Raw genomic sequence first — 23894 nt, 5'->3', positions numbered from 1 at the left:
GTGGGAAACGCACATTTTACAGATATCTATAAATAAAGTCCTTGACAATTACGAATTTCTGTGTTCATAAATCATTGTTTCCCACACATGATGGGACATGAAGTTTGTCATCATGTCATCTCCCGAGAATTCAGTCAGTCTCACCTGCTGGACTTCCATCTGTCACACATACAGACACCTGAATGTGGCTAAGTAGACTACAGTAGACTACAGTATATTGCTAATCAGGACTTTCAAACAAGGTGGTGGTCCAGAGGGGGGCAGTGCAATAAAGAAATCCATTTACTTAAATTAAATAATACATTTAATTTCAATAAAATAGCAAACACAAAGGTATGTTCCTAATAAGTTATTTATTTAAGTACAATGTATAATAGTTTAACGTTGGCCACAAACACACACACACACACACACGCACACACACACAGTGGAGGAGGACCGAGCAATCACGTATTAGACAATGATGGGTCTGTTTCTAAGATGATCCGTGTCTCCAGTGCCTTCCTTTTTGATGACTATAAGGTCCTTATCTGAGCAGGTTTAAAGTGAGTGAACTCTCTCAAATTTGAACATAGAATGTTTATTCATGTGTGAACTCTCTCAAATTTGAACATAGAATGTTTAATCATGTGTGAACTCTCTCAAGTTTGAACATAGAATGTTTATTCATATGTGAACTCTCAAGTTTGAACATAGAATGTTTATTCATATATGGTCTGGGATTGCCCACCAGTTGCCCATTTCTGGAAATCTATAGCGGATAGACTCTCGGGCATCTGTAACATACCGATTCCACTAACGGCAGCAACATTACTTCTAAACAATATATTTTCACTACCAACATCCATACAACAGAAAATAATTATTCTGGCAGGCGTTACAGCAGCCAAAAAGCTTATCGCTATGAGATGGAAAGAACCTGAGAAACTCACGGTAATTCACTGGTCCCTGACATTGCTGGATGTTATTTATTTGGAGTTATACAATGGCATGCAAATTTCTTGATTCTGATTGGCTGAAACAGTCAAGTTAGACGTGGTTATTTCTCATAACACACGCTTGTGATCCCAGAACCCGCCCACAACCGAATTACAATCACTCCGCCAGTTCGAGTTTTTTAGGAATGAAACCAAGACTTTTTCTGCGGATGGTTGTGAATAAATCTCCATTATGCTTCAATTAATGTGTGTTTATTGTATAGCAATAAGGTTGGATGAATTCGGCAATTGTATAAAGATGTAGCACTGTCTATCTGTAATAACATTTTCAATCAATCAATCAATCAATCATTCCAATGTCTGTCTAATGTCTAATTTCTTTTGTGTTTGTGGTGTGTTTTTGCTTTTATTTTTATTTGGTATATTGGTATTTATTAGTTAAGTTTAGATCAGTATTTATTATTTATTATTGTTTTGTCATTATTATTATTGTTGTTGATGTTGATATTGTGTTACATTTTAAATAAAAAAGAAAATTATGTTTATTCATATGTGCAATATTTTCACTTATTTCCTCCTGAATGTTAGTACAATTACCGGTACTAATGCCCCTTTTCCACTGCATAGTACCTACTCGACTCTACTCGGCATTTTCGGTTTTCCATTACCAAAGTACCTGGTACTGATAGTTTTAATTCATTGATCTGTTGTCAATATCTTCTTCAGGCTGTACACTGACGTCAGATGTCTCTGTGTAGACACAGGCCGCCCCATGAAACGGTCTCTGTGTAAACATATGGGCCCCCTTTGAAACAGTCTAGACACAGGTGCATGATGATATCAGGAGCATGCACAAGCCTACACACACACCAGCACACACACTTTAACACACTCTGCGGACACATCACGCAGACACTAATGCACACACATAGAGAGAGAGACACACCCCCCCCTTTTTTGTTCACCTAGACATGCAAACTCATGTCTCTCACTTTAGCACACACACACACCGACACACACACACTCACCCACACACACACCAACAAACATGCACACACACAAATTATATGCCGTCATCTGATAAAGAGAGCGGAGGAATACAGCCCCTCCTCTTCCCCATCTAAGCAAACACCAGCACACACACACACACACACGGACACACCACACAGACATTCATGGATACACACAGAGAGATTACACACACCATTCTGACGAGAAATGTATAAATGATGTGACGATGTATTGACGAAACCACCACTTGGCACTGGCTCGCTCTGTGTGTGGAGGTGCGTGGTCCGGATTGTGATCTACTTGTGCTGTGACGGTTCAGTAAAACTCTGCAGACTGCCATCTGACTCTGTCTCGTCTCTCTGTTCACCTCGCCGACATTCAATAAAAGAACTATGAGGGAATTCCTTTCAAATGGGGGCTCGTCTGGGATTGGTGATCGGAAAGAGGTGAGCAGAGACCGAGTAGATTATCTGCAGAGTTGGCACAGGATGAGTAGATCATAATCTGTATTTTTTTTTTGTTTTGTTTGTCTTCTTGTCCGTTTCGTGCATTTCTCCTGGGACGTTGAATGGCTGTGTGCGGCAGATCGGATGACGGACCCCGGGGCTGTTTCTTCAATGACGAAAGGTGAGCAGAATACCAAGTTTCTGCAATTGGAAATTCCAAATTTAAAATAGGTTTGTCATTTGAATGAAATATGCCTGCGTCTGCGAGATCTGTGGCCACACCCTCCTCGGGGGCTGCAGCGGCACGGCGGTGGGAGCTGCTCCCGTGGTGGTGCTGGACCCCCACTCTCTCTCTCTCTCTGTCTCTCTGCCTTTCTCTCTCTCTCTCTCGTTCTCTCTCTCTCTCTCCTTCTCTTTCTCACCCTCTCTCTCGTTCCTTCTCTCTCTCTTTCTCTCTCTCTCTCTTTCGCGTTCCCCCTCTCTCTCTCTGATAGGTTTTTCAGTTCATTGATGACGAATATCCTCTATATATCTAAAGGCCTTAATGAAGAATATGCCTAGAAGTCTGTGTCTCTCCTCCCCCTACATCATGTAGCAGAACATGCAAAATCCTAGTTCACTCTCTCTCTCTGGCAGTTATACATGCAAAATCCTTCCTTTCAGCACACACACACACACACACACACACACACACACACACACACACACACACACACACACACACACACACACACACACACACACACACACACACACACACACACACACACACACACACACACACACACACACACACACACACACACACACACACACACACACACACACACACACACACACACACACACACACCCCTCCCCTTTCTAAGAGTGCATAAAGTGACATGTAATATGGACATTCTGTTCTTTTTTGTCGCCTGCTCTCTTTTGTCTACTGGTCGTTTTTTTTTTTTTCTCTCTCTCTCTCTCTCTCTTTCAAGGTAAAAGTGGCTATGGAGAGTCCGATGGCTCCTGATAGCAGTGCCGAGGGGACTACTCGACGCGTACACCCGATGGGCGTACACCCGATAGCCCCACTGGGGGCTATGGGCCTTACGTCTAGGTCAGGCATTATAGCTCAGCTACAATCAATGGGCGCAGAGAGATTTGTGTCGATGTCAATCCGTGACGTAGCATTTTTTAAAGAAGGTATGTTGCGAAATGGGGCAGGAGAAGGAAGGGTGGTTACGTTTCCCCCCCTCAATCCCCATTAATCTATCTTGTGTTCCCTCTCTCTTAGGCCTAAGGGGGAGTGGGTGTAGACTGGATGTAGACTGGAATTAGCTGGGATTAGGGGTAGAAAGGGAGGAAGCCCTGCGTATTAGGCACTGTTTGTTTGCCTAATACGATACTAAATTCCAACTAAAACATGTGTGTGTGTTGGTACCGGTGTGAAAGGTTGTTGTATTTGAGTGATAGGTTTTGTTTGTCATGGTTCCTGGAGTATGGGTGTGAACACCGCAGCCAGGCACCGCTGGCACCGCAGATCGATCACCGCTGATCGTCGTCTACGACACGCAGTTCATCCACGACTAGAACGGGGGAAGCGGCCGCAGGGGAGACACTGAGCTGAGTCGGCCGGCGAGGGGTGGAGAGGACAGTCTGAGACACTGGGAAGGCAGCGGACCGGAGGAGGCACGTTTGTCTAGGGGACCGCACCCTGGAACGGGGACCAACCTCAGGAGGTCAGCCCTTGCCCTCCAGAAGACGGGGCCGACCCAGGTGGGCGGTGCACTGTGACAGAGGGAAGGAAGCGCCCTGATGGACGTTGTGTGTGCCTACGGGAACCAGCTCAGGAGGAGACCCACGTCCCCTAGAAGACGGGACCAGGGGTGCACTGTAATAGAGGGGGGGTTCCTCTGGGTTAGGTGATGAGTAAGGGGGGTCCGGTGGGGTTACGTGCTATCTTCTGTTAAGTTGCCAGAATTGTGTTTCTCTCTTTCTTCTCTCTCTCTCTCCCGCTTTCTCCCCTCCCTCTATCTCTCTCTCTCTGCTCTCCTGATGTTGATTATCCTGTCTGGTATTGGATGTGATGCATGTAATGAGGTGACAATCGACGGACATAGATCAATGAACTGTGTGTTGACGTTTTATTTAACGTCAAAAGGGGGAACCAACTGCAAGTTTCTATGAGGTCGTGGTAGGGTTGTGAGAATGGGGTCAAGATATTGTTGCGTGTTTTTTTTTGTTTTTTATTTCCTTTTTATTATATACTCATTAGAATATTGTCTACTCATGGGATATTGTATACTCTTATGTGGGACAATGTGTGTTTTGTTTTGATTTGTTTTATGTGAATTTTAGTCTGATTTTCTAATGATCCTTCGGCATAGAGATTGCAACCATTGAAAATCATTGCATTATTTTTTCTTCTTTTTCATTTGTGAGTTTGGGTGATGGTGACGGAATATGACGCTGATATGCCCCAACTGTGAATCTGAAATTGAGTGGTTCTTTACGCATTTTTATGTATTTCAATCAATGGGTTTTCTCATAAATAAGTCTGGATGCATTGTACTGGTTGTTGAGTAAGCTATGTGGTGTTCTGTGAGCTGTGAATCTGAAAGGCTGTCGGGTTGGGGAGAGGCTGAGACGCGATGGGGAACGGTCAGCTGTCGCTTCCTTGGGGACGCTGTGGTCATGCTGGGAACCGTACCGAGGCCCTTCTCCGCCGGTGGTGGGGTGGAAATGAAACCCGGCCGATGTCACGAGCTGTCGCTCGCTGGTCGCTTGAAAATGTAGGGCTGGTGCCGGATTGAGGGGGAGGGGCCGGCATGAATGAATGAATGAAAACTTTATTTAACAGATTGCAGAATGGGTACAATACAGTACGGCTCAATACATACAATTGTTAAGGGGATGCAGACCTGAGAAAGACGTTTGTCTTGTTTCCATCAGGGTCCCCCATTTTCAATTCATATAGACATATATGACATACATGACATACAGATAGTCAGTACTGCTACATCTATACATTTATGACATACCAGATTTGCAAATACAGTACTGTTTGTGATACAGAAGGAGTCAAGAAAAGGGAGTATATACATTTGACGTAGAAACTGTACATTGGAGGTTGGGTGGGGGGGGTTGGGTACATTGGGATATTGACAACCATACTGGGTAATTTACATTGGAGGTGGTTGGGGGGGGGGCGGGGGGCATACTGTATAAACAAGTAACACTGTACATTGAGGGGGGGGGGGAGGAGACACTGTACAAACAAACACAATTGTACATTGAACTATTGACAAAACCATACTAGGTAAATGACTGTACATTGGAGGGGGTTGGAATGATTGGGTTAGGATATTTACAGGGGCCAGTGTTGAATTGCAGTCTCCCGTAGGTGTCCCTTGAGAGAGGTTTTGAAAGTGGGTAGTGATCCACATTCCTTTACAGCTTTGGGTAGGGCGTTCCACATTGATGTGGCATAATTGCGAAACGTGTTTAGTCCCTTATTTGAGCCGAATCTGGGTTTGACATGATTTGTGGAGCTCCCTCTGGTGTTGTGATCGTGGTATTCACTGACCTTTGGGAAGTATTTTGACATGTACATGGGTACCTTGGTCGTGTAGTGTATCTTGTAGACCAGGCCCATTGCAAGTTGTTGTACTCTGTCGTCTACTCTAAGCCATCCTAGGTTGTCGAAGTGGGCAGGGGTGAGGTGGGTTCTAGGAGTAAGGTCAAGCAGTAGTCTGACCAGTTTGTTTTGAGATGTTTGTAATTTTGTTTTTAGCGCCTTTGAGGTGCTTTGGTACCATGAGGTGCAAGCATAGTCGTAGTACCCCTGAATGAGTGCTCCTGCCAGAGTCTTCAGGGTGTTCTTGTTTACCAGAGAGGAGATCCGGTACAAGAATCGAGTTCGTTGGTTGACTTTTTTTATTACATTGGATGCCATTTTGTCACAGGAGAGATTAGCCTCTAGGATGGACCCCAGGTAGGTAATTTCATCTTTCCTTGTGACAATATTGTCACCCACTGTAACTGAGAAGCCGTCGGTCTTGCTGAGTTTGTTATTTGAACCGAAGAGAATGGACTCTGTTTTGCCCATGTGTAATGATAGTTTGTTATCAGCGAGCCATATGCAGATTCTGCCTAGTTCCGAGCTGAGGGTTTTTTCAACCTGTAACTTGTTCTTGTCAGAGACCAGCAGGGCTGAGTCGTCCGCAAACAGGAACAAGTTGCAGTCACAAGCTGACGACATGTCATTTGCATAAATTAGGAACAGTAGCGGTCCTAGTATGCTTCCTTGTGGAACACCACAGCTCACTGTGAGGGGGGGGGATAGGGTACCGTTTACCTCCACCATCTGTTCCCTCCCCTCAAGGTAGGATTGCATCCAGCTCACTGATAGACTATCAAAACCAATTGCTTTTAGCTTGTCAATCAGAATGGAGTGATTGACCGTGTCAAAGGCCTTTTGTAGGTCCAGCATGACCATGCCGCAGTATTTGCCTGCGTCCACCTCTTGTTTGATGTGGTCATTCAAATAGAGAAGGCATGTGTCAGTGGAGTGGGATGTTCTGAAGCCAGATTGGAATTCGTAGATTAGATTTTTTTCCGCTAGGTACTTTTCGACCTGTTCGTAGACTATTTTTTCCATGACTTTCGAGATGGAGGTGAGAATAGAAACAGGGCGGTAGTTGCCTGGGTCTAATTTGCTGCCCTTTTTGTGCAGAGGGGTCACCCTCGCAATTTTGAAGTCCTTGGGGACGTGTCCCTGTTTTATGGAGAGGTTTATTATGTGTGTGATGATTGGTGTGATGGCGGCTGCTGAGTCTCTGAGGAATTTGGAGGGGATGTTGTCATGGCCAGTGGCCTTGTTAGGTTGGAGGGCGCTCAGTTTATTGAGTACCTCATCTGTTGTTACCGTTTCCAGCTTGAAGTCGTCCTTGCGGACCCCTAGGTTTTTGTAGAAAGCTACTATGTGTTCTACCCCATAAAGCCCTGAGTGGGAGGGTAGTTTGTTTACCAGTGTTGTGGCTATGTTTGTGAAGAAAATGTTTAAGTAATTGGCTACATCCAGCTTGTCTGTGATGAGCGTGTTGTCAGTTTTTATGTTTATGTTTGAGAATCTGGTTTTAAGTTTTTTACTGCATCCTAGTTGATTATTGAGTAATTTCCAAAGTTCACGTGGTTTGTTTTTGTTTTCCTCAGTTTTGTCATTGATGAAATTCTTTTTTGCAGTTTTGATCATGGAGTTTACGTCGTTTCTTAGTCTGTTTCTTTCTAGTTTGAGTTCAGTCACGTGGGCTTGGAGTTCACTGCTCGTGCTTTTAGTAAGCTTTGACTGACTTTTACGAAACTCAGAGCATTTTTTGTCTCTGGTTTTCATAGCGGCCAGTATTTCGGAGTGCATCCACGGCTCAGCGCGATTTTTTACCCTGGTGGTTCTTAGGGGGGCCATGTCGTTTAGTATTGCTGAGAATTTGGTTTTGAAACCAAGCCATGTTTCGTCAACCAGTGTACCATTGAGTTCATCTGACCAGTCCAGACTCTCCAGTTCAAGGTTGAAGGCCTCGCTAGAGTAGGTTTTGAGGTCTCTAGATGTGACTGTTTTGTGGCAGCCAGCCTTTTGTTTTAGTTTTTTTCGGGTACAGAATATCATATAATGATCACTTAACCCACATGCTATAACCCCTTTATTTGAGATCTTGGACTTGTCGGAGGTCAGAATGAGGTCAATGGTAGTCTGAGTTGATTCACATACACGTGTGGGTTGGGTGATTAGCTGGCTGAGGCAACAGGACTTCGGCCTGAATTCAGTATGATGCAGTGTCCTCTGGGGGAGGTGATGGCTGACTGACGAGGAGCGCTCTCTGCCTGATGGCCTGCGGGGGAGTGGTGTTGAGACTGTGAGATTCACAGTCTCAAAGGGGGATTGTGTGGACTGTGTGGACTCCACACAGCAACTGAATAGAGGACTCAACAACTGAATAAATTACTGAATTTAAATAATTAATTGAAATAAGAATATTAGAATAATAGATGAGAAAGTATAAATTGATTGAAATTATGCAAAATGTGACTGAACTAAAACTGGACTGTCTTAAAATATGATTGATATTGTGCAAAATAAGACTGAACTGTCTGAGCTGTCTTACATAGTATTTCAGGCATGTACATTATGCGAAAGCGGTCAAGCATCATTTCCATATTTTACAGGTCCTGGTTAGGGTTAAATCAACGTCAGTTTATTGTTATTTTTTTTGTGTTTTCATTCCTCTATGAATTTATATTGGGTAATTGTAATTAGTATTTCACGTGTTTTGATCTATGGCCTGCCCATCTACGGCCCTGACGACACTGGACGCTACTGGATGACCACTGGACCATCTAATTGTCACATGTCTCTGCTATTCCATGCGATGTTTGCCTCTGGGCCCCCGTATAGTTAAGCTTCACGCTTCTATGATATACACGCCCTCTTGGATTAAGTGCAGGTCTGATGTATTGATGGCAGTATTGGTGGTCATCCGATATGTAGGTATATGTCCGGAGATGTACTCTATTTGTTCCTGACCTTGGCCTTTTGACAGGTCCATGCTTAGTGTATGTCTTGATGAGTGATGGTTGTGTCATATTGTTGGGTGCACAATGAATTGTTGTGTTGACATATAGATTTATATGTCAAAAGGGGGATTGATAGTTTTAATTCATTGATCTGTTGTCAATATCTTCTTCAGGCTGTACACTGACGTCAGATGTCTCTGTGTAGACACAGGCCGCCCCATGAAACGGTCTCTGTGTAAACATATGGGCCCCCTTTGAAACAGTCTAGACACAGGTGCATGATGATATCAGGAGCATGCACAAGCCTACACACACACCAGCACACACACTTTAACACACTCTGCGGACACATCACGCAGACACTAATGCACACACATAGAGAGAGATACACACCCCCCCCCTTTTTTGTTCACCTAGACATGCAAACTCATGTCTCTCACTTTAGCACACACACACACCGACACACACACACTCACCCACACACACACCAACACACATGCACACACACAAATTATATGCCGTCATCTGATAAAGAGAGCGGAGGAATACAGCCCCTCCTCTTCCCCATCTAAGCAAACACCAGCACACACACACACACACACGGACACACCACACAGACATTCATGGATACACACAGAGAGATATACACACACCATTCTGACGAGAAATGTATAAATGATGTGACGATGTATTGACGAAACCACCACTTGGCACTGGCTCGCTCTGTGTGCGGAGGTGCGTGGTCCGGATTGTGATCTACTTGTGCTGTGACGGTTCAGTAAAACTCTGCAGACTGCCATCTGACTCTGTCTCGTCTCTCTGTTCACCTCGCCGACATTCAATAAAAGAACTATGAGGGAATTCCTTTCAGTACCAGGTACTTTTTGGGTACTTTTTTAGTACCTGCTCTGTCGAGGTTCCAAGCGAGTAGAACTGGTACCAGAAAAGTCACGTGAAACACTGCAGACCACTGATTGGTCAGAAGAGAGACGCGTCACTCGTTGGAGCGTCTGCACAAAAACAGAAAGCCGCCATCTTTAATGGCGTGTGTAGGATGTTTGCAGCAGGAACAAGTGCAATAAACAAAAAAGGATACATTCACTGTGTGTTCTGCCTCATTTATTGATGAAACAAAAACGACATCAACACAATTTGCCACAGAGCGGAGAGTTTAGTCTCACAAAAAGATCGCTGATTAGTTAAGCTTGTTGTTAGCTTAGGTGCTAATGTGCTAGCGTTTTAGCATGGCTATCGTACATAGCGTGATCAATATAACTCGCTATTGATTGTTTGTACTAGTAACGTTAATGCTAGTAGAATAGACACAACGTGAGGTAATCACCATCCATTTTAAACCGGTTATTACCTAATGCTAACATTAGCAGATAGACGTGAGTGGTAACGTTAAAGCTTGTTGTTAGCCTAATGCTAATGCTAACGTTAGCAGATAGACACGAGAGCCTAGGTAACGTTAAAGCTTGTAGAATAGACACAATGAGAGGTAACGTTAGCGTTAGAAGAATAGACACAACGAGAGTCTGGTTAATGTTGTTATTGATTGATTGATTGAAAACTGTGTTTTACTCTGGCTTGCTCCAAGCCCTCACGGACATAGCTATGCTGGAGCTCTCATGCTGTACACCAGCGGCCCCGCCTCCCCACACGGAGACAAACTGAGTACTTAGTACCTGCAGTGGAAAAGGAACGAAGTACCAGGTACCTAAAGCGAGTAGAGTAGAGTAGGGTAGAGTCGAGTAGGTACCATGCAATGGAAAAGAGGCATAAGAGTTACCTGTTTGGTGGCTGCAGGCCGGCTGCTGCTGGTCCCCTGGTCGCTCTCTGGAGGTAGATAGTAGTGTCTGACCTCAGAGAAGAGGCTCTTAAACACCCCACAGTCAAACCACACCGTGTCCTCTGGAACCTGGAGGGAACAGCAACGGCTTATCTAGCTGTCCAGTCTTCATGAAAGGGTGAATAATGATGATTTATTATAAGCATATCCACTCCAACCTGATTTGTGGGCGAGTTGGTCGAGGGGTTGGCTGTGACCGGCTCTTCTCCTACAGAAGGAAAGGAATATTCATGATGTTACTCGGTTGATGCCGCAGTGTGCCTATAAATCACATCACCATAGTCCAGGACTGATAAGAAAACTGCTTTGACAACTCTCCTCCTACTAATCTAAATGTATTGTCGTCATACAGCACAAGTACAGTACAACGAAAAGAAGTTTGGCATCCAACCAGAGTGCAAATGTAGCAGTAAAGTGCAATAGTAATATACAATGTACAAGTGGTTAAACTGGGTACAAAATATACAAATTATATATATGCGGTGTGAATAAATATATATATATATTGTTACAAAGGATCAGATTAAACCGAATATATATATTTATTTATTGATATATATTGCATAGTATTTGTATATCGTTTGATATCCCCTGTATATTCCTTGTACATATACACGGAATATCCCTTTAGCCCAGACCATAATAGTTCATTCTCCTATTGGACAGCGGTCCACCGGCGCCAGGGACCGGCCTCCGGAGCCAGGTTCAAAGTCACCGTCAAGATGTGTCTGGACATGCCCAACCTTGCCCAGGGATACGCGACAGAAATGAGAGTGGAACTAGTTTGTGCACCGTGCGTATAAATACGGCGCAGGTGAATGTAGAAGCCCCTTAGCCCCTCACCTCCGTACCCTTCGTCCACTTAGCATGTTACCGATAAGTTGAAGCCTCACCCACGATACAACGTGCGGTGAAGTATGGCCTGTTTGGCCTCAGAATAGAGCATCGAGACCGCGTGCGAATTAGTAACTGAATTGTCAGAGTTTGGCGCTATACCGTCGAGTGCGACATATTTCTATTGAGTCTTTAATAGTCTATTTGTGTATAGTGTATCGTGCGGTTAGAATTCTACAGTGACCAGCATCTCCAACGCTTTCTCGTATTAGCTAGAGTTCTTATCCAGGCTGGGCCGACCGCATGGCGCTTTCACCCGAGGAGACCTAGGCGAGAGCCGTATGGACATGTACACTGGATTAATCTACCCGACGACTACATAGCCCTTTGCGGCTGGAATATATTTGCTTTGGTCCTGTGATTTATGGAGCGGATAATCGCCGACGCCTGCACGTGTTGGATTTACCCCGAGAGGAGTCAAGTCGAGTCGGCGCTCAGAGAGCCTGAGGCCGCCTAGCTTTCTTCCCTGTGGAGCTACAGTCTACAAGAGAACCAAGCTGTATTCGTCTGTGGATCAAGAGGCTACTGCACCGGCTTCTGTACCTGAAGTCTCCCTAGTCATCGTTGACCAGACGTCCTACTACCGACAGATCTTCTACCCCCCTTGCTGGCTTACAACCAGTGGGAACCCCTTCCAGTATCTCCGCTATATTACTAGTGCACCATAGATATAATTCCCTAAGATTCAGGTCGTATAATTACCTCCTGCGTAACCAGAGAATGGACATTCGTTATTGATTTGCCTACGCATACTCCTTTGCCTTACAAGTGCATTCAAAGAATAATGTAAAGTATCCTATGTACCTTTTGCTCCATTAAATACTTGATTAATACCTTTGACTGGAACCGATTTCATTGTGGGAAGTGTTCATCATATTCATATATCGTGTACTGTATGGCCAGTAGTTAAAGTACATAAAGCGGTAGTGGTTTAATGATACCATACTTATCAATACAGTCAGGGAATTGTACCCCTCAGTTACATATATGGTATATACAGCATTATAGTACATGCTATCATACAGAGCTAAGGGTTATGTGCAGGTGTACAAGCAAGTGTATGAGGGGTTATATGCAGGTATATTCAGACACATATGCGTATATATATATATATATATATATATATATATATATATATGTGGTCATATATAAATGTAAATATGCAGCACTGTTGTACATCCAATCATACAGAGTATATGGGTAGACAGTGAAAGCAGTTGGTTGGTAGGTATACATTTTGTATAAATTGAGTATCCTTGAGTTTATCCAACTGAAACGGCAGGAAGGTTATAGAATAATGACAGAAACCATCCTACTCTCCCCTACCTGCTGGGTCTTGGGAGTTCCTCTCCTGGCCGCCCGCGCAGGGCGGAGCGGCTGGGGTGGGGGGTGCATCAGAAGGTTGGGGGCTGGGGGGAGACACGGGCTGCATCTGGAGGACGTAGCAGTCTGCTGCAGCCAGGGGGCGCCACGCCACATGGATCATACGGACTGTGGACTTGACCAGTAATACAGCCTTTGGGGCAGTAGGTCGATCTGACCGGACAAAGATGAAACACATGATTAACGGCCAACATATCATTAGGATGTGTTTATTTAACGGTTGTGACTTGAGGAATGCTGATGCATGTAGATAAATCATTGATGCCTAATTAGAACTGGGCGGTATGGCCAAAATATCATTGTATTTTTCTGCATTTCTGACTGCATAATGTTGTTTTTATGATATTAATTACTGTGATTTGACATCTTGTTTTGCAACAAAGTTCAAAATGGTTAATTCTTTGAAAAACTCCTTCCATGTGCAATTCCTGTATTGGATTAACTACTGGTGGTATTGCAAAGATTACTGTGGATTGATACCTGTATACCTTAAAATACCTCCAGGCCTTATACTGTTCTTCTCACCCGTCTCCAGGCCTCATACTGTACCCAGTTCTTCTCACCTGTCTCCAGGTACCAGAGGTCCTTGCAGCAGACCTGGTAGTTCCAGCTCTTCCGGTAGCCATCGCGACCGCTCCAGATGTAGAGCCTGGAGCCGATGGTGACGGAGCAGTGTCCCGCCCTGGCTCTGGGTCCACTGGCATGGGACTCGTCAGGCCCCTGGCTGTGCCGCAGGGAATGGACCTGGTCCTGGGGGTCTGGGTCCAGGCTCTGCCACGCCATAGTGTCTGGAGTAGGGATGAAAAGGCAATTCAAATACTCTCCTCAACCCATCGACTCAGCGAACAGGATTTAAATTAAGAGTTTAAAATGCTCTCCACGGAATGCACTGACCTAAGTCGAGCACGCACAAGGAGTTGGTGCAAATCCATTCTGCTCCTAAGACATTGGGCTTGTCCATCACACACTGGACGGGGATCCATCCCCCGAATACATACATCCTGCACACAGAGGAAGGGACTGTGTTAAATCACTTTTCAATCATACATGCCACATATAAACTAAGCCAACGATACAACAACGACCAGACTGCAGCCGAAAAAAACATCCGTTACTTGTTTCCGATGACGTTTGCGGAGTGAAGGCTTCTGGGTAGCGGAGAAGATCCTTTGGTCTCCAGCATGGACCACACCATAGCGTCTAAGAGACAAAGACACAAAGTGAGAACGAGGAGGAGATAAGCGAAGGAAAAGGGAAAACCTACGAGAGCATGAAGTGGATTATCTGAGATCACTGAAGGAGGGGCTACCGAGGTCCAGCTGCCAGAGGTCCCCCAGGCGGTGGCCGTGCATCCCCCCGTAGACGTAGAGTTTAGGAGAACCCGTCCCGCTGTGGGCCACGGTGGTGTGGGACTCCCGCGCAGAGGGGCCCCCTCCCTTGGTGTCTGGAACGGTCCAGCCTCTCACCCCCGATACCGGCTGGAGCTCCAGCTCGTAGAAGTCATCCAAGTACCTGCGTGAGAACAAGATCTGATGATTTCACCATTTAACCCTTCAGATAGGGATGTTCGATATTGGCTTTTTTACCGATATCCGATATACCGATAATGTCCAACTCTTCTTGATATTATTTTTATTCAGTGTTTTAACAGATACAAACAAAGCCGACAGGACAGACAAAATCAAGACATCACAGCGACAAATTAAAATATATATACCCTCCCCCCTCCCAAAACAAATAAATAAAAAAAAATTAAAAAAAACAAGACAACCAGTCACTCCTTCGTGTCTCTTACCAGTGCTAGACATAGACATATCAGAGATTGAGAATATATACCGGTATCTTTATTACATGGCGTTTTCACATTCGCTGAAATGCTTGCTTGTGATTGGTCAATAGCGCTCGTCAGAGGTCCGATATTACTCGATAACGGACCTCTGTGGAACAATAATGACCGCTGTGCGCAGCTGTTCGCAATCAAGCCCCACTGACACACACTGTTTCAGTGCAATTAGACACACCTGCCGGGCTGCCGGCGATAATAATAATCACTTTATTTGGGCTGACAGAGCCACAGAACAACTGCGTCTGCATTTGATCTCGTCTTGTCGATTTTAAAATGAATTAGGTATATTGTTAGTAAGATAGCGATGTAATAAGCGGGATAATGTATAGCTATACTCGGTCATCATTGCAAAATAATTGACCTTCACTGATGTTTAAAACACCTCGCCGAGGCGGCTCGGTATTTTAAACTGTGTCGGTCAATTATTTTGCGACAATGACCTCGTAGCTATACATTATCCCTTACATAATAGACATTCAGTCCACATAGTCCAGTTATAGTCTTTGTACAAAATACCATCAGGTCATCAAGAGTCCCTTTAGTTGATGCCTATAGAGCAATGAGCCGAGGGAAGAAACATCACACAACAAACACATAAAAAAAATAAAAAAACACAAAAAAAAAAAAACAATGCTCTAAAAGTTCACATTGTTTTAGATATCTACAGTATATATTGTATCTAGTAGTTTGTTCGTTTTTATTTAAAAAAAAAATGTAATCCTCTCTTTCTCCGATTTTTGAAGGGGGGAAAGCATGGCCGAAATAAGTCTGTGGTGTTTTTTTTTTTCTCACAACGAGTCAAATGCATCTAACATGCGTTGCATCGTCGCCATTCCTTTATGCCCACATCGCCCGAAATGAACGTTACGTTAGCGTAAGCTAACAAGCTAATCCTGATCAGAGGCAAAGCCTAGAGAACAGCAGACAGTGTGGACTGAGGAAAGGGAAATTAGGGGGGGGGGGGGGGGGCACTCTCCCTTTCCCTGTGTGTGTGCGTGCGTTTGGAAAGACGATGAAGTCACTAGTCAGGACTCAGGACAGGAGTATATTATAGTAAACTGAGGATTACTGAGGATGGACAGATAATGTTGATATTCAAATATAAAAAAGTTTCGAGAGGAGTGGAAGTTTGAAGACAGACTAGACTACAATATGATGCAGGGGTGGTGAGTTGAAACAGTGTGTGTTGTGTGTGTCCCGACCCCACTTCTATGTTTCAATAAATTATTTGCATTTAAAATTGTTAACGCTGACTCATTCCTTCAGTCCACTCAAAATTATGCTAATATTCCTTATGTTGTTTATGATATTAATTGAAAATAGCATATGAGAGTATTATATAGTAATAATAACACATGGCGATATACTAAAAAGCTATTTATAATTTTTGGCTGGTAAAAAAATCTGCCTGGCTGGTCGTTTTTTAAATCTACCAGCCAAATGGCTGGTAAGTCAAAAAGTAAATTGTGTTCCCTGTCTCTGGTAATTTAAAGACTTTTCTGATCTGGTACCATATTTTCAATGAGTTCTTTATCATAAAGTTGTCTCTTATAGCGGCCCCAAGGGACCTTTTTGTTGCAAAGAGAAGTGCTGGGAGAGAGATACTACTAGCATTCTGTTATATGGCCAGCCATGCAGGGGTGGTAGTGGTGGTCTCACCAGGGTATGAGTCCTGCCAGTAGACCAGAGCTCTTGCATTGGCTGCCCAGTAGTAGTGTTGAAACATGGGTAAGGCAAGGCCTCCCATATTTGTAGGCTTGCACAGGTGATTTTTGGAAATATGGTGTGTTTTGTATCCCCAAATGAAAGGCATAATAAGAGTGTCAAGGGACTTAAAAAATGCTTTTGTTAAAATAATTGGCAGGTTCTGGAACAGATATAGAAATCTGGGTAGAGTGACCATTTTATTGCATTAATACGGCCTATCATAGACAATGGGAGAATTCTCCATTCTCTACATTACATTTCAATTTCTCTAACATTGGTTCATAGTTTAATTTATACAGGAGTTTGTGATTCCTAGGAATAACAACTCCAAGATAGTCAATTTTATCTGTAATTCTAAAGGGCAGGTTCTGGAGGAATCCTGAATTCAGGCCGTCAGTAAGTGGCATAAATTCACTCTTTTGCCAGTTTATATTGTATCCAGAGAGTCTGCCAAATCTTTCAACAAGGTCTAATAAAGGCGGTAGAGATTCTTCTGGGTGTGACAGGTAAACAATCACATCGTCTGCGTATAAAGAAATGTAGTGCTCAATTCCACCTAGTTTCAAAGGTGTAATGGAAGGGTGGTTTCTAATGCTAATGGCGAGGGGTTCGATTGCAATGGCAAAGAGTAAAGGAGATAATGGGCAGCCTTGGCGTGTACTACGGTGAAGGGCAAAGGGTGGTGATTTATTGCAGTTGGTCAGGACTGATGCAGTGGGGTGAGAGTATAGCATTGCAACCCACGAAGCAAAGTCCCTGCCCAAACCAAACTCTTCTATCACAGACTGAATATAGTTCCACTCAACTTGGTCGAAAGCTTTTTGTGCGTCAAGGGCCAGGATAGCTGTGTTTATATCTTTTTTATATTTGCCATATGTGATGTTCAGTAGTCGCCGAACATTGAAAAAAGAAAACCTCCCGGGAATGAAGCCGGTTTGATCAGGATTAATTATGGCCATTATACATTTATTGAGCCTGTTAGCTAGAATTTTGGTGAACACCTTTAAGTCGTTTCCAAGGAGGGCAATAGGGCGGTACGAGGAGGGGTCAGTTTCCTCTTTACCTTTTTTCAAAATTAAAGATATATTAGCCGTGTAGAGAGAATCAGGTAGGCATTCAGTTTGTATGGAATGTTTAAACATCCGCAACATTAAGGGAGCAACATCTGCAACATATTCTTTATAGAATTCTTGCTGTAAACACTTCCTGCAATGATATTTCTGCATTCAGTGTATTACGTGCGGTTTCGCTCAGTTTTGGGAGTGGTAGAGAGCGAAGGAAACTGCTAATGTCTGATTGGCTGGCAGTGCTCTGTGAGGTGTAGAGCTTCTCATAAAATTCCTTAAAACATTTGTTAATTTCCTCTGGGCTGGTAATGAGGGACCCAGAGCTTGATTTTATCTTATGAATAGCCTGGGTACCTCTCAGCTGACGTGCCAATAATGAGCTTGGTTTATCTGCTAACTCAAATTGTTTGTGCTTTAATTTTAATAACAGTACACTTATTTGACTAGAACTTGAGTTTCATAATATTACTTAAAGCAGGAGAGGATGGAGCATCTCTATATGTCTTCTCAAGAACAGGGAGCAAAGTTTCAATTTCTAATAATCTTTTTCTGCTATTTCTTTTTATTGCAGACAATATGACATTACATGTCCACGTATAACAGCTTTAAATGTCTCCCATAGGACTGAGTCAGATACATCTTTAGTGTCATTTAAACAGATATATTCTTTGACAATGGTAGAAAATCGTTGACAGAACTGAACATCATTAAGCAGAGTCGGATTGAAACGCCAGCTATACTGTGATTTTCTCACCCCAAAATCAATCGACACTGTAACTGGGCAGTGGTCTGAGATAAAAAATATTGTGATATTTGGAGGAGATAATATTGGATGTTAATTTGGAATCCGTTATGAAATAGTCTATCCTTGTATATGATTTATGTACTTGTGAAGAAAAATTTAAATCTCTGTCTGTGGGGTGCTGTAGTCTCCAGGTGTCTACAAGATTCAGTGATTTAAACAAGTTGTTTAATACTGTAGTGGAGTTAAGAGGAGTGGCTGGACGAGAAGAGTGCCTGTCCATAAATGGGTCCAGAACGCAATTAAAATCTCCACCCACTATTAGATGTGTAGTTGACAAGTCAGGTAATAGGTTAAAAACACTTCGAAAAAACCCAGGGTCGTCAAAGTTTGGGGTGTATAAATTTAAGAGGGTAACATGAAATGATAACATATTGCCTGTGACAATCAAATAGCGGCCGTTGGGATCGGCTATGGTAGATATGTTGGAATGGGATATTTTTGCGCATTAGTATAGCCACCCCTCGCGCCTTTGATGAGAAAGTGGATTGATAGACCTGGCCCACCCAACCGCACCTCAGCTTGTGCGTGTCACAGTGTTTAATATGAGTTTCTTAGAGAAACATAATATCAGCAGACAGCGATTTCAGGTGAGAGAAAACGTTCGATCGTTTAACGGGAGTATTTAACGCTCGGACATTCCAGCTGGCTAAAGTAATATTGCCATCCCGTATAGGGTTGATATTAGGAGTCATCATAATCGGACTTTATAGCGTGAAATAGGACATCATGAACAATGTGAGAGAGCACACATAAACACATCCCATACCTCCCCATCCTCCCGCTTACCCAAACGAAGCAGGAATAGAAAATAAAAAAAAGCATTACCTTTGTGAAGCTGCTGGGCAATACACGGAGTGGTGGTAGAACTAAACATATTGTTTAGGCTTCAGCTCAAACTCCAATCAAATAATACTAGTCGCTCTTATGTAGCTATAGGCAATAACAAATAAATAAAGTTATGTCTCTGACCAGACCAGGAAATTATTATATAGTCTGGGAGTAAAAGAAATAATTATATATATTAGTGCTGTCAGGCGATTAAAAAAAATGTATCTAATTAATTACAGGATTTGTAATTAATTAATCGCATTTTAATCGCATAACCATTTTATGCCTGATATGATATTCTATATTCTATAATCATATTTCAAATTGCATGTGTCCGGATGGCAGAATTCAGTACTGTATCTACAAAACCTTCCGTTTAATCATCTTCCATCTATTAATTTGCTTAGATTTTTCAGGTCTGGTCAATTTGAGCATGGTGTTATTCACAGTCAAAGATACAAAAAATGTATTGATATTCTCATTTGGTTCATTACAATTTACTCAAAATAAAATGTTCATTCAATCAATCACTGCGCAGATTGATTGATTGATTGATTGATTGATTGATTGATTGATTGATTGATTGATTGATTGAAAATGTTATTAACAGATTGCAGAATGGGTACAATACAGTACGGCTCAATACACACAATTGTTAACACTTTGGCTGCCTAAGGTTAAATTCATGATATACCATAGATTGCCAGCGCTATTTGTCTATGGAGAAAGTCCCCTTCTTTGCAGGGCTATAACTTTTTAAATTCTATTGCTACATTGCCATTATTAGGGCCCATTCAAAGTCCTATATGTATTGTTCATTGTGTAGCAACGTTAAACTTTTTCATTCACATATTCATAGTAAAGTATGGTCTAATGCAGGGGTCGGCAACCCTAGGCACGCGTGCCTGCTTAGGCACGCGGGACCATTTCCATAGGCACGCGGGGGGGGGGGGGGGCAGCATAAAAAAAAAAAAAAAAAAAAAAAAGATTATTATTATTATTATTATTATTTTTTTTTTTACTTCGCTTTGAAATATTATTGTGAAATGTTTTGCACTGTTGTCGCATATCTCTTGTTGAAATCCTCCCACAGGTTCTTTTTTGTAAGTCGACTGTTCTGCACACCCCTATATTATGACAGCAATCAGCTGTTCCCATGTGCTCCGCTGTAGCCGGCCTCCCGCAGCAGTCGCGCCAGGTAACACACAGTGCTGAGGTTGCATTCTGTGCATTGTCATGATCAACCCCCGCTAAGAAATCAAAGCAAATTCGCACATTTCAGCCCTCGTGGACAGACGATTACGGATTTGTGGACCGTCAGAAGGACCGTGCTATGTGTTCTTTCTGTTTGGAAAATGTAGTTTGCCAAACATCATCTGTGAAACGCCATTTCGAGACTAAGCATAAAACAAGTTTCAAGGATCAGGCGGATAAGGCAGAATCCATTAAACGTGCCGTCGCCAGGTATGGGAAGCAAGCCAGCACCCTCAAAGTGTTCACAAGCGCTAAAAAACACGCAACTGAAGCAATTGCTATCGCATTGCTCATTGCATTGCAAAACGTGGAAAGCCATTCACGGATGGCGACGTATATAGGCTTTTATCTGTACCTCATATGTTTTGTTTGAAGGCTTGCCATTTAAAGAGACAATAAAAGCAAGGATAAAAGATATCCCCACCATGTCAACGGAACGTTGCAATGGCTTTGCTGACGGTCTTCGGGTCAACATACCTCTGTGAGCAGATCTTTTCGCACATGAAGTACGTGCTCAACCCCTCCCGGAGTCGATTGACAATCGACCACTCCGAAGCATGTGTCCAGCAGTCCAGCTTAAAGTGACTAATTACACCCCCCAAATAACCGGAGCTCAGCCAGGCAAAACACTGACGCGACAGGTAGGCTGCTGTTTATTTTCCTGTACATCGGTTTGCATGTTAACTTGAACTTGAACGTGCATATGCAGGGCTCTACGCATAATAGATCATACGCACAATCGCGCATATATTATTATTATTATTATTACGCGGCATGTGTATGTGTAGGGGAGCTGTCCACTACATGTGGTGCTGAACCCCTCTCTCTCTCTCTCTCTCTCTCTCTCTCTCTCTCGTGGAGCACAGTGTGCTTTGCGTGTGCACTGTGTGTGCCATCATGTTAACGTTAGCCTCAGTTAAACTTAAACCTTGCGACGCCTCGTTAGATGAAGCTGTGTTCTGAGGTGTTCTGAGCTTCTGAGCTGTGTCATGTGACAATAGTACACATATTTAATTGAAACCCTTTATTTGTTTATTATTTCAATTTAGCTGGAAATACATTGCTACATCATTCAGTAACATTTGCAGAGCCTTATAACAAAAACATTATTACGGTCACCATTGTGACCAGTGCTTAATCAACACATTTTATTATTTATTTTTCTATTATTTCATTGAACATGTTAAAAGCCATTTTTCTTACTCAAAATGTGAGTATTACCAAGTCAACTTGTGTTCTTAAAACAATGACAATAAACATAGTTTTATTAGGTTGAAATAATGTGGTTGTGTACTTATTTTTCTGTTAACTTATTATGGATTGAAAACTGAGCACAGTAACTGAACTCAATATTTTTAAGTTTGGGTAACTTATTATTATTTATTTTTGTACAGTTCTCCATTAGGCCTGTAGGTGGAGCTATGGTGTGTGCTGTGTCCAAAAATGAATGGGCAAATGTGAGTGAAATGGTCGCACTGTATGCAGCTGTTTGTCTGCATTGCACCCCCCCCCCCTCCCCAACTCAGATTTAGGGTTGATACAACCATCATAATAATATTGTTAATAATAACAATAACAATAATGATGTAATAATGTAAGAATTATCATTAAAAAGACCTGATTATGAGAGAAAAAAAAATACGATGCATGGAATATTGTTGAGGCACACTAGTTACAACTATATTTCAAATAGGCACTCCATGTCAAAAAGGTTGCTGACCCCTGGTCTAATGTATAAGTATGTTTTCATCTCTTTCTGCAGCTTTCTCCAGAACGTGATATATAGCCCCAAATGCATTATATTGATGATGAAATACAGTTTGATGGCAATCAGCGCGATATAAAAAATTCCAACTAGACGTACTTCTAGAAGTTACTACACGTCATCTGATGTTGACCGGATGGGCGAGGGGGCGTTTATAATTCCGTGGGTAGCGTTATACCAATCATCTAATGTGGGTCTAATGTTGATAATAGCAGTTAGTATCGAAGACGGTAACGTTACACGCTGAAACTCACCCCAGTCTCCGCGCGCCGTTGGGCGATCATCGTCGAGTAGAAATCTTATCATTATGGGATATATTTTTACCCGGTCCATCTCCAGCTTGTATAATGGTATATACATCCAAATCATGTTGTTTATCGAGTTATTGCCAATCGATCACCGTGTAGCGTGACGAGCCAGAGTCCCATGAACTATAGCGAGCGCCCGGAAGTACTACGGTCGTCATGACAACCTCTATTCAACATCCTGTTTGGCGATTGCGCCGATCGGCCACCAGATGGCGCTCCTGAACCGCCAGAGAGCTCAGTGGGTCCTGCTGGTGGATCTCAGGCCAGCGGAGGGGACATATGAATCCGATCGCAGATTTTTGAAATATTGATATAAGGACGACGTAACGCGTCCTCCGGCAACTTTAGCATGGCCAGCAAAGACGTCTAAAGACGGGTCCCGGCACTCAAAGTGTTAAGGGGATGCAGACCAGAGAAAGACTTCCATCTTGTTTACATCAGGGTCCTCCATTTTCAATTCATAATGAATTGTAAGTAAGGGTGCAACTTGCACCGTGCAATCCATTCTTTGTGGATCTAGCCCACAGTATTTCTGACACTGGGAATACATTCCCTGAGATTCATAGATGTCCCTAGAATCAGATACCAAGAACATGCAAATGGACCATATTAAAAAAAAGTCTGTAAATGTGTATTCTACATTCTTATGGAATGAATGATGCAAAAAAAATTGTTTAATTTTTTTTTTTTGTAATTAATTTTGAGTTAATTTTCATAACGTGATAATTTGCTGTGTAATTAATTAATCTAATTAACGCGATAAACTGACAGCCATAATATATATATACACACACACGCATATATATACATACATATGACATACCCATCCGTTCGAGGGAATGCTTTGATAATGAAAATTAAGCTTATATAATAATAATAGAAGTATTATAATAATAATTTAAAAGAGAATAGGCTATCTTCAGTCAGCCTTAATTTAGGCTATGGTCCTAGAGCTGCATTTAAAGAGAAACAAATCAAGCATAGTCTATATTAATGAGAACAATTTATTTATTTGTATTCTTATTTATTTACTATTCCCCCCCCCCCCCCCTGCTGGTAGTATTTATGGGGGAAAGGAGGGGATAAGCCGTGATGATGGTTAGGTAGACAGAGTAGTAGCTATCCCATCGATATACTGCTCTGCCTCCTGTGGGGATTCAAACGTAGTCTTTATTGTTCCATGCGTGATGATCAGGCGTGCTGGAAATAGAAGGCCATGTTTGATTTTCGCATCTC

General features: G+C 42.7%; 1 protein-coding gene across 1 annotated transcript in view; it reads right to left on the bottom strand.

Moving 5' to 3' along the window:
• LOC311241782 (uncharacterized protein) overlaps positions 1–23894 on the bottom strand; it is a 148763-nt gene that overhangs the window by 81781 nt on the left and 43088 nt on the right. Inside the window, exons 6-12 of the mRNA XM_084330689.1 lie at positions 14388–14590; positions 14194–14278; positions 13973–14079; positions 13642–13866; positions 13022–13231; positions 10960–11009; positions 10742–10870 (exon numbers count right to left, since the gene is read on the bottom strand). Of these exons, the coding sequence (XP_084186815.1) occupies positions 10742–10870; positions 10960–11009; positions 13022–13231; positions 13642–13866; positions 13973–14079; positions 14194–14278; positions 14388–14590 (1009 nt within the window). The remainder of the gene's footprint in view (positions 1–10741; positions 10871–10959; positions 11010–13021; positions 13232–13641; positions 13867–13972; positions 14080–14193; positions 14279–14387; positions 14591–23894) is intronic.

This window comes from Notolepis coatsorum (genome assembly GCF_963971535.1).
Source record: "Notolepis coatsorum genome assembly, chromosome: 15".
In the NCBI taxonomy this organism is placed as follows: domain Eukaryota; kingdom Metazoa; phylum Chordata; class Actinopteri; order Aulopiformes; family Paralepididae; genus Notolepis; species Notolepis coatsorum.
Note: the sequence above shows the minus strand (reverse complement) of the source record. Positions and strands in the feature narration are given on the sequence as shown.